Source organism: Calliphora vicina, chromosome 1, assembly GCF_958450345.1.
Source record: "Calliphora vicina chromosome 1, idCalVici1.1, whole genome shotgun sequence".
Classification (NCBI taxonomy): Eukaryota; Metazoa; Arthropoda; class Insecta; order Diptera; family Calliphoridae; genus Calliphora; species Calliphora vicina.
In genome coordinates, this window is record NC_088780.1 from 151,779,496 (window position 1) to 151,791,768 (window position 12,273).

A 12,273-nucleotide genomic window follows, 5' to 3' on the forward strand; every position below is an offset into this window, starting at 1 on the left:
AGCTAAAGTGATACAATTTTAAAAACAAAAATATAATAAAATATACCTACATACCTAAAAAGAAAGAATTTATTTATGTACAATGTAAACTATTTCCAACAAATATAAAAAGTCAATTTAATAAATTAGTTTCGAAACATGATAAATTTGTATAGAAGCAAATTGCACAAGAAGTTTTAAGCAAAATACAAACAATAAAAAAAAAATAAAATTAAAAATCTAAAACAATTTAAATTATAATAAAATGTCATTAATAAACAAATTTATTAAAATTTACGGCATTGTTTACGCAGTGATTTTTATAATTTGTTTGCCCAATGAGTGTTTCATGGAATCGGTAAATTATGTGTATTTAAATAAAAATTGGACGTTAACAAATCAAAATCATTGTAAGTCAAATATGTTATTGTTTTTTTTTTTTGTTTGGAACTACATATTTTATAATTAAATCATAAATTATAACATACACTTTAACAACTGTTATTTTCGATTAAATTAATTCATTATCAAATAAATAAATGTTTGGTTTGTTCTTACCTATTAGTATCTAATACAAATTGTTGCATTTTATTTGTAGTATTGTATATAGTATATTGTATATATTGTATTCATATATGAACTGCAAAGATATTAATAATGCAATACATTTAATTAGAAAATGCTTTTGTTGCTATATGTATAAGTTATCTATTATTTGTTAATAAAGGGAAATATTGTTATAGTTTTATTTTACAATTAGGCACAGATATTGCACTTTTAACGTCTTCTTTGTTTATTGCAAAAGTTATCAAATAAATAATAGTAAAACTAAATAGCCGGTATTTGTGGATTAGGAGTTTTTAAAGAATTTACAAATTTTACACACATACATATCTCATTTTAATTCTTATGATTTTAGTTAGAACGGATAAATGTTAAAATTATTAAACCCAATCAAATATAGATAAGATATTAATGTAATTCTAGAGCTATAGAAGAAATATTATTAGGTGTATTAGCACGGTTGTTTTTCTTTTGCAATTCTAAAGTGACTATTGGATAATAAGAGGGATCTAGAACTGACTTCTTGAAATTATGACTAAATTGAGAAGAGCATTGACAAATATCATTATTAGACTGGAGCTTAAAATGCACTTTTGCAATTTGCATCTTAACCAAAGTTTTACAAAATTAAATTTTGAAGTTTGTACCTTTGCACATTAGGTCAAATGCCAGCTTTTTCTGTGCAAAAGTGATAAGAATCAAAGTGTTGTTTTTTAATTGGAAAAGCTTCAAAACAAATACACGTGTTTTTTGTTTGTGCTAAATATAAAGTACCTTGTGTTTAATTAAAGCTGCTTTATATTTATATCGCCATACCTGAAAATACCTCTTGACTAGGGTTCTGAAACAAAAAGTCGATTTTTCGACCTTTCGACTTTTTCCGTTGTTTAAAAAGTCGACTTTTCGAACTTTCGACTTTTTAGTTAATCAACTTTTTTCGACTTTTCGACTTTTTTCGACTATTTTCGACTTATCGACTATTTTCTACTTTTTTCAACTTTTTACCATTTCTTGTAAAAAATACATGGTTTCTACATTTATTGATGCGCCTTTTGTAATGTTTAGCAAAAAAAATGAAATTTATCTAGGCGATAATAGTTAGAATAATGTAAGAATTTTGTGTAGAAAAAAGCTTTATTTTATAAACATTTATTTATTTATTATTTACACTACAAAAAATGCAAGTGCAATATTTTTTTTTAACAATCTAAAAAGTCGACTTTTATCGACTATTCGACTTTTTTCAAGTTTTATCGACTTTTATCGACTATTTTCGACTATTCGACTTTTGAGATAACATAATCGATTGTTCGACTTTTTTCCAACCAAAAAGTCGATTTCGACTTTTCGACTTTTTTCAGGAAATAGTCGATTGTTCGAACAATCGACTTATAGAACCCTACTCTTGACCTCTTTCAAATTTAAAAAATAGATTAAATAGTAATTAATGAGTTATTGGGAATTTATTTCAAACTTCGATTTTTTACGCTTTTGGATTAATGTCTCTTTTGACCTCTATCTATTTAAAAAAAGAAAAAAAATATGCCGTTTTCAAACATGTAGTTGACAAAACTGAAGTTATTTTCAGATGAAGTGTAGAAGCATATAAGGCAAACAATACATTTTGTTATACCCTACACCATAAAATTTTATGGCGATCGGTTCATAATTAGTCATAGCTCCCATATAAGACACGCTTTCGAATATCGCTTTAACGTGCATAAATCTTTTAAAAATGTTGGTATACACATAAAATTCAACCGAAATAACTTTCATATAGAAATTAATCACACGACCTAATTTCATAGAGATCGGTTTATAATTAATCATAGCTTCCATATAAGTCCCACTTCCGAAAATCACTAACGAATATAAATTATTGAAAATTAAAAAATGATAAAATCAAGTGAGATCCTTGCCAAAGTTTCGTTGCAATCTATTTTACTGCAAGAATTATTGAATTGCAAAAAGACATTTTTCTAGCTGCAGTGGAGAAGACGAATAAGCTCCGAATTAATATTAGGCAGTCGATACTTCATAAATTTTTGGTTTTTAAAACGACATAAAAAATATTTTTTTTGCCTAAATAAGAAATTATATTTCTAAAACGACTGCGAAGATTAAAAACATGTCAAGTTTTACTTAAAGGTAATATTAATATTATATTTTCCAGTTTATTCAACAAACTAAACGGTTTTTGAGTTACGCGAATATATGCAACCTCCACCATTTTCGAAATAACGGTATATCTCAACCTAAAAAATGGTTAGCAACACTTAATTTAGCGTACCCGAATTAGTTCAAGCAGCTGGGTGCCCCTCTTGACAGAACAAAATAGTGTCAATTTCGTGCACTGTGTAATTAGTAATATAAAGACCAAGTATGGATTTCAAGTTAAAATTCTGCACAAATAATCCTAATATTATCGCCTTACAAAATTTTATAAAGATCGGTCCATAATTGGTCATAGCTTCACTCTGGAAAAACGCCAGCATAAATATTGATATCGAAATAAAATATACACATCAGAGAATGACTTAAACCTTAAAACTCTTGTACATTTATATCGTTATTGAGATTTTTGAGGGATTTTGTGATTTCCGATTCACAATTATACAATTAAAATAGGAAGAGACTTATGGGTCGATTATGGTTTGCAACAGAACTGTTCGATTATTCGGACGATCATTATTCGAATGAGTACTAATGTAGTGACCGTTATTGTTGTCATGCTAAGTATATCTAAAGTGTGATCATTTTCTAAATGTTAATGTATGATTTAAGTGTTTCTACCAAACAAAATTAATTAAAAGAGGAAAATTTCATGTTATCTACACGTCTGCTAACTTCCAGCATTAAAACTTGTATTTTCTAAGATAAAATGTTTTGAATATAGTCCCTAGATGAGTTTTGTTATTGTAACAAAAACAATATACATACCTGTAAAATTTCAAATGTTTTTTAATATTTTTAGCTATAACAAAGACGGATATTACAGTGCCCTCGGGAGTCTATTCAGCTTTGTATGGAGAACAAGTGCTGGATTCATATAATGATGTGAATCTAAGATGGATATCGTACGATAATTGGACCTATACCAATACCTTTGAAAGTAAGTTGTACTCACTAGAAATTTCTAATTTATTCCTAACTTAACTTTCAAATTGTAGTGGATCCCAGTGAATTGAAAACGTTACGTTTCGTAAATCTCACATTTCATGGTGTTGATACCGTGGCTGAGATACGTTTAAATCATTATTTATTGGGTAGAACGGACAATATGTTTGTACGTTACAGTTATGATATAACGAAAATCTTGCAACAGGAAAATCTACTAGAGATAGAAATAAAATCACCCATTTATGCTGCCCTCCAAAGAGCTGACAGTTTTAAAGAGAAAAATATTATCATTCCACCAAATTGTCCAAATCAACGATACCATGGTGAGTGCCACATGAATATGTTACGGAAAATGCAAGCTAGTTTTTCCTGGGATTGGGGTTTGGCAGCGCCTTCAATGGGCATATGGAAATCTGTGGTAATGGAGTATTATGATGTGGCTGTGATGCGTGATGTTGATGTGGCCTTAGGTCGCAATCAAACACATTGGAATATGAATGTCAGGGTGTTTATTGATTGCAATGGTCAAAAAGACTTCAGGGCTGAATTAACATTTTATGCAGTGTAAGTAGTGTTGTAATACAGTTAGCATTCTTTTTAAACAAAGAGTAGAGGAAATATTAATGTTTTACATAATTTTATGTTTTGACATTGGCAGTGAGTTACTAAGAGAAGCTGTGGTATTTAATAAAATTATAAGTTACAAAGCGCCCATGATAATGTTTGATATGGCTATACCTTTAGTAAGTTTAAAATCGAAATTTTAATTTTGTTTACCCAAATTTAAAATAAGTTTTTATCTAGGAACAAATAACCCTTTGGTGGCCAAATGGTTTTGGAGACCAAAAACTCTATCCCTTACATTTTACCTTAAAAGCCTGGTGGAATAAAGCCACCTCCAGTTTACGAGATAAGACCACTTCTCAGAAATCCATTAGAATTGGCTTTAGAACTATAGAGCTTGTAGAAGAACCTGTGGCCGAGGGTAAGTATTAATATATATAAATTATTTTTCTAAAGAATTTTTTTGGAATTAATTTTGATTTATTTGTTTTCCTAGGTACTGGCAATACATTTCTATTTAAAGTGAATGGCAAGGAAATGTTCATGAAGGGCAGTAATTATATACCCAGTCATATATTACCAGAATTCAACAGTGATAAGACTAGAAGTGAGTTGTTAAATTATTGATTTCTTCGTTATAGTTATAAATAACTTGATTTATAACTATAAAGTTGTGTTAATAAGTATTCATTTGTTATCTATTGCATTAAGATTTGATTTTTATTGCTATACTAGTTGACCGCCCCGGCTTCGCCCGGTAGCTATTTACTAATGTTAGTTCTTCAAGTTTCTCCAACCCACTCACACCAGCCTGTTTTTATTTATGTGCAAGTAAAATATCTAAATTTGTACTGCATACTTTAGGGAGCTTTTTTATTACAGTTGACTGGACTCAAAAAAAAATTTCCGAGTTTTACTCGGAATTTTTTTCTTTACAAACCATCTGCTGAAAATTTCGAATCGATTAAAAAACAAGTAAGAGAGCTATATTTGGCTGTACCGAATCTAATATACCCTTCACCAAATTATACTTAAAAATATTTTTTTTTAAAATATTTTTATTTAAACAAAATCAAAAATTTTTTTTATTGTCTTAAAATTTGTAAAAAATTTTTTTTTCCAAATTGTTTTTTTAAAAAGTTTTTTCAAAATTTTTTTTTTTAAATTTCTTTAATTAATTTTTTTTTTGGAAAAAGAATTTATGACAAAATAAAAAATTTTTGATGAAAAAAAAATAATTCGGGTTAAAAAATATTTTTTTCCGATTTTGACCCATTGTATGTCCAACTACTATGGTCTTATATACGTCGTTGCAAAGGTCTTTGAAATATCTATCATTAGATATCCATATTGTCTATATTAATGACTTAGTAATCCAGATATAGGTCAAAAATATGTCAAAAATCGAGGTTGTCCTAGTTTTTTCCTTATATCTCAGCCACAGACGGACATGGCTATATCGATTCCGCTATCTATAACGATCCAGAATATACATATATACTTTATGGGTTCGCAAATGAAAAATGTGGAAATTACAAACGGAATGACAAACTTATACATGCCCTTGCCACTCATGGTGAAGGGTATAAAAAAATCAGCCAAATCGCTCCAGCCGTTCTCACGTGATGCCATTACATAAATGGACCATTTCATTTTTATATAAATAGATATATATTTTATTTTAAAGTTTTACAAGAAATGTTATATTAAGTCATGCCATCTAATATCATAAACATCGATATGTTTGAAACGTCATTGCATCATATTACAACATTTGATAAATCTTAACAGCTTCGGTCGAAATGAACATGTTCTAACTCTGCTGGTATATAGGATCGTTGATCGGAACTAGAGTTTTTGAACTATAGTGAATATTGAAAGTCCGGTTAGCTGAATTATATTTTCCCTGAGTCCAACTTTTGAACTTTGAAAATGCCACTGTGCTCCACGAACACTATAATATTTTTCTGTATTCTAATGTTGACTATATGAACTGAATTAATAGTATCTGACAAAGGCCGATTATTTCATCAAATGTTTATCAGCCACTGAAAATAGTTCAATAAAGTTTTTCGAAAAAGTTGTTCGAAAATCGTTAATCATACTTTTTCTTCATTTCCATCTTGGTAAAACATGTGATGAATATTTTTGATGGACCTGTGGACCCAAAACTTTCTACACCAAAATCAAAGAACCAGTTTTTTCCAACAAATATTATAAGATTGATGGAGAACGATTGCTTTTGCCCATTAAAAAATTTAAATTCGAATTGTTTCAAATCTTGTGACAAATATCCACAAAATGTGTGTTTCAATGGAGATGAACATCCAACTTCTTTATTTTTTGAGTTTCTTCCTTATGTTAGATTAAAAAGTTTCAAAGCACAGGACCCGAATAATTTTTGTAGAGCCCTTCACTCCATCATAACAGTTTATGTTCACGACATAAGCTCAAATCTTACTCAATATAACCCCTATAAGGGACAATCAAAAAACATCGACATATCTCAGTCCAGTAAACGATCTTGTAGGTCTCCATAATAGAGCGATAATAACAACTGGGATTTTTCTTTGACAGTGTAACAATTTTCTTCATCTATTTGAGTGCATATATGGTCCCCAGTCACTGGGGCCAAGTGTAGAACAAACTCCGATTCAATATAATCGAATTTCTCTCTAGCATAACCATTCTGATACCCCCATACGTCAAATTATCATTCAGTTTGTTGTGATTATCATTCAGTTTGTTGACGATAAGGCCCTGACGAATCCTGGATATCTGATATCCAGGATTTTCCCATAAACATTATTCTCTGTAGTGCATTTGAATATAAAGGAGATTTCTTCTCTAATCTATTGATTTGCCGACTAATCTAATATTTATTGCAACGTGTGGCTCAAATGTCATGCATTTCGTTGCTATAACAGAAATTAACAAGTAAGAGTGCTATATTCGGCTGTGCCGAATCTTATATACCCTTCACCAAATTATACTTCAAAGTTTTAAATATTTTTAGTTAAACAAAATTAAATTTTTTTTTAATTCTAAAATTTTTTTTTTTAAATTTTAAAAATTTTTTTTTTGTTTTTTAAATTTTTTTTTGTGAAAAATAAATTCGGGTTCAAAATTTTTTTCCGATTTTGACCCATTGTAGGTCCAACTTACTAAGGTCTTATATACGTCGTTGCAAATGTCTTTGAAATATCTATCATTAGATATCCATATTGTCTATATTAATGTCTTAGTAATCCAGATATATGTAGGTCAAAAATAGGTCAAAAATCGAGGTTGTCTTGGTTTTTTCCTCATATCTCAGCCATTTGTGGACCGATTTTGCTGATTTTAAATAGCAAAATTATCGAAAGCATGTCTGACAGAATTATTGAAGATTTGGATCCCGAAGATATCTGGGGTCTTCAGAAAATTGATTTCAACAGACAGACGGACAGACAGACGGACATGGCTTAATCGACTCCGCTATCTATAAGGATCCAGAATATACATATATACTTTATAGGGTCGGAAATGAAAAATGTAGAAATTACAAACGGAATGACAAACTTATATATACCCTTCTCACGAAGGTGAAGGGTATAAAAATGATAAAGTCGATAACTACTACTCTGAATAAGTCGAGCGATGATCTTTCATCTGCTGGAGACTTGAGATTTTTCACAGCAAACACGCAGCACTAAATACAAAAACTATGTTTGTTCTAAAGAGATCGGAAATTATTTCCTTTGCACATTACTAAAAACTTTATTTTAATGCCAATTTCTAGTTAAACATCTTTTGCAATCAGCCAAAGACACTCATCAAAATATGATACGCATCTGGGGCGGTGGTATCTACGAGTCAGATGAATTCTACGATATTGCTGATTCGCTGGGTATTTTAATATGGCAAGATATGATGTTTGCCTGTGCCATGTATCCATCTACTGAAGAATTTTTGGCATCTGTGCGGCAGGAGGTTTTACAAAATGCCAAACGAATTGGACATCATGCAAGTGTGGCAATTTTCGCAACAAATAATGAAAATGAAGTGGCGTTAGCACAAAATTGGTATCAAACCAAATATCAGGAAGAAAAATATAAAGCAGATTATAGGCAATTGTATTTGGCTACCGTGGTACATGAGCTCAAAGTATTGGATTATCCCAGTAGGCCAAGACCTTTAGTGTCATCACCCTCTAATGGTAAAGAATCGGAAAAGGATAATTATATATCGGAGCAGCCACAAGATCCAAATTATGGTGATGGTAAGTATGTAAAAAATACCATATTTACATAAATATGACATATATTTTTTTCCAGTTCACTTTTATGATATTTTCCAAGACGCTTGGAGTCCCAACATATATCCCCGACCTAGGTTTGCTTCTGAATATGGTTTTCAGTCTTTACCTTCAATGAGATCTTGGCTTAGGACTTTAAATGGTTCCGACAGTTTAGAGGACTTGATGAATCATAGACAACATCATCCCTTGGGCATGTTGGCTATAACCGGTTTAGTTAGACGCCATTTCCCCCTGCCTTTGCCAGAAGACAGCGATTATTTAGAAGCCTTAATATACTTCAGTCAAATTTCCCAAGCTATGGCAACTAAAATCGAAACTGAAATGTATCGCAGTTTACGCGATACTCAGCATAAAACTATGGGTGCACTATATTGGCAATTAAATGATGTATGGGTGGCACCATCTTGGTCCGCCATAGATTATTATGGAAATTATAAGGTATAGTTTAATTAAAATTTAAATTATTTCAATGTTATCAGTAACTTATTGTTTGTTTTAGTTATTGCATTACTGGTCTAAAGAGTTTCTGGCACCCATAGCTATAGTAGCCTTGTTCGATTCCACTACACAATCTTTAAATATTTCATTAATATGTGATCACTTTGAGGTGGATACTAATGATTTACAAGTTACCTTGAACATATACAAATGGACTGAATTGTTTCCTAAACAAACACTACAGTGGCCTGCTACTTTGGTTAATACAAAAGTAATTAAAATCTTACACATAAAATAATTTAAATTTCTATTAACAGAAACCCAATGGAGTTCACTACGACAAAGTTATACCCATTGCCGATGTCATTAAGGAACCTTTCGACAACAACAATTGCTTTTTAGAATTTATTTTGCAACGAAATACGGAACCTCTTTCTCGGACTTTTTATTTCCCCGGTATTTTCTCACAAATGGTTAAAGATCCGGGTTTAGAGGTTGGACTTTATTGTAGATATTTTATTTTAAATAAATTTATTTTAATTTTTCTTTTTTTCAGCTAAAACTTACTCACACTAATTTGTGCAAAACTACACAAACCCTTAAAGTGAACAGTTACAGTTTAACGTTGACAACAAAATATCCCGCCGTTTTTGTTTATCTGGATCTTATACCGGATCAATATAATATTACCAAGTATTCATTTTCACAGAATGGTTTTATGCTGGTGTCACCAATTATGATGTTATACTTGGAGATCGAAGCTAAACAATGTATAGATAAATTAAATAAGCATGATATTAAAATATTTACAGTTAATCAGTTTAAGTCATATAACTCTTTAGATTATCCTCAAAATCTCGTTTGAATAAGAATCTTTAAATACATGTACAATATTTTTTTTCTACAAAATCTTATTAGCGTTTTTCAGTGTTTGGTATATCACTGCAGCATAACAGTTTCTAATGGCCAAATTCTAATTTAGCCAAATTAATTATAATGAAAATAATCAGTCAATTTCCATTAAATTTATGGAAACGAAGAAAAAAATGCATAATTCATGTTGTGCCGAAATATGGTTTGAATTCTTCATAACATTTTTAATTATTACTGTATCCTACACTACCATGTTTAGGAGGGTATTATGCGTTTGTGCTGATTTTTGTAACGCCACAAAATATTAAAGTATGCCGATCACTTTCTGAGCCGATTGAACAATGTCCGTCTGGCTGTATTTACTAGTCCATAAATTTAGCGAAAAATAGACATTAGCTTAGTGTGGCCTAGGGTGGTCTTGATTTTCGATGCTCCCAGGGTTTACAGGTATTCTTCGACGTACGTAAAATATTAAATTACGTACGACGTAAGTTCAACACACAATTTCAACAAGATCGGTTGAGAACTCTCTGAGTTAGAGGGGGTGAAAATATGACATTTTGGATAAAACGTGTTTTTTCTCATCCATGTAACTTATTGCCTATTGTTCTTAGACCCCTTTTACAATGCAGAAATTGAAAGGCAGACATTTTTCTTATTCTCTTTTGAACTAACATAAACCTGTGTGCCACACACTCTACCTCTTCAACCCGTCGCCAACAAACTTCGTCTGTCTACCTTTCAATTTTCGCGTTGTAAAATGGGGACTTAGCTAAATGTGTTCCAAATAGTTTAGATATTTCTTCAATCTTTCGATATTTTTTTCCGAAATCAAAAGCTTTTTTGGTTTTTTTCAAAATGGGCCCTCTTTTTCTCAAAAGAAAGCTTAGATATTTTTTTGAATAACTATTTGGTCGCTTAGTGGTATGCGAGTTGGATATCTATTAAAATAAATGTTTTGTAACTCAAAAAATAAAATTTTTGACTTTTTTCCAAAATCAAATAATATTCAAAGCAATTACGAAAACTCAAGTTTTTAGGAGAGCAAAAAAAAAATTGGTTCAAATTCCATTTATTTTGGGGGTATTGAAAAAGGACCAGAATCTAAGGATTTCGGTCAGATTCGTGATCAGCATTATTAAGATATCATAAATAATTGCATGAAAAAGTAATTATTTAAAAATTAATTAAAAGTGGGAAACAATAATAGGTTAACTGAAACCCAAACACCATTTTAAATTGTTTTTTTTTTGTCAACTTTTAATTAAATTTTGTTTTTAAAATATTGTTACTTTGACCCAAAACTTGAAACTTCAAATAAAAAGTCCAACCTCTAAACGATAGCCGATTTTGCTCAAATTTTCAGCATTTGGTTTGTAGACAATGCAGAACAATTATACCTTACAATTATACCAAGTTAACTGGTGACTAGAGATGCCAAACTGGGAATCCCGTTCCTGAAAATCCCGAGGTTTTCGGGATTTCTTAATTTTTCAGGAGGATTCAGCAGGATTTTCCAAATCCCGTTTTTCATGCATTTTGACATTCTACATGCCCGAAGATCGTGATGTTCAGCAAAGTTGTTAAGCTCAACTCCTGCTACAACATAGTTAATAAAGGAAAGCGGTATTTTTGGCTCTGGAAAATCAATTCTTCACCATTTTTTGTAAGTTATCTAACAAAACTCAATTTAAATCCTCTTCAAAAGAAATTGATTTTATCTCAGATGAGGAGCTTGAACAAAATGAAAATATTTCGATTGCTCAAAGGCTAAAAGATATCTTCTCTATATACATAAAAATGAAATGGTCCATGTATGTAATGGCATCACGTGAGAACGGCTGGAGCGATTTGGCTGATTTTTTTTTTATTCGATTCGAAATTTTCAGGAGATGGTTTGTAAAGAAAAAAAAATTCAGAAATTCCTGGTAAAACTCGGAAACTTTTTTTTTGAGTCCAGTCAACTGTAATAAAAAAGCTCCCTAAAGTATGCAGTACAAATTTATACATATTATTTGCAAATAAATTTGCAGGCAGGTGTATGTGGGTTCGAGAAACTTGAAGAACTAACATTAGTAAATGCTAACGGGAGGTCAACTAGTCATATGAGGTCAACTATTAATAAATGTAAAAACCCAAATAACAATAACGAAACCAAGTTATATTGTACATTTGCAACTTTCAAAAGAAATAGATCACTTTATTTCTGAAGGAACAAGAGAAAAATACTTTGCAGATTTATTATAAGTATTTGTAAAAGGTTTTGCCAATGTGAAAGATGTTTTTCGGCAGCATCATATGTCGGAAACAAAATTCGTTCCAAAATGGCAGACGAAACCACAGAGGCAATAGTATGCTTTTTAGTGTCTAATTAAAATGAATTGCTAAATAAAAATTTTACTTTAAATTGTAAAGGCATAATTATGTACGTTTCT

The 12,273-nt window shown here is 30.6% G+C and overlaps 1 protein-coding gene across 1 annotated transcript; it reads left to right on the plus strand.

The window, feature by feature from the left end:
* On the plus strand, nt 1-9,866 carry LOC135964107 (beta-mannosidase-like). The gene is made up of 11 exons (XM_065516183.1): nt 1-389; nt 3,518-3,655; nt 3,714-4,227; nt 4,322-4,406; nt 4,468-4,648; nt 4,724-4,834; nt 8,009-8,488; nt 8,544-8,965; nt 9,027-9,224; nt 9,283-9,459; nt 9,522-9,866. The coding sequence occupies exons 1-11, from the start codon at nt 245-247 to the stop codon at nt 9,828-9,830; spliced, it is 2,760 nt and encodes a 919-aa protein (XP_065372255.1). The 5' UTR covers nt 1-244; the 3' UTR covers nt 9,831-9,866.
* Nucleotides 9,867-12,273: the final 2,407 nt, after the last annotated feature.

Bases quoted from the DNA above. Each gene is read 5' to 3' on its own strand.
- LOC135964107 (XM_065516183.1), top strand. From the start codon at position 245: ATGTCATTAATAAACAAATTTATTAAAATTTACGGCATTGTTTACGCA. The intron at 4,649-4,723 runs GTAAGTATTAAT...TTGTTTTCCTAG, and splicing joins AGAAGAACCTGTGGCCGAGG to GTACTGGCAATACATTTCTA. The intron at 8,966-9,026 runs GTATAGTTTAAT...TGTTTGTTTTAG, and splicing joins ATTATTATGGAAATTATAAG to TTATTGCATTACTGGTCTAA.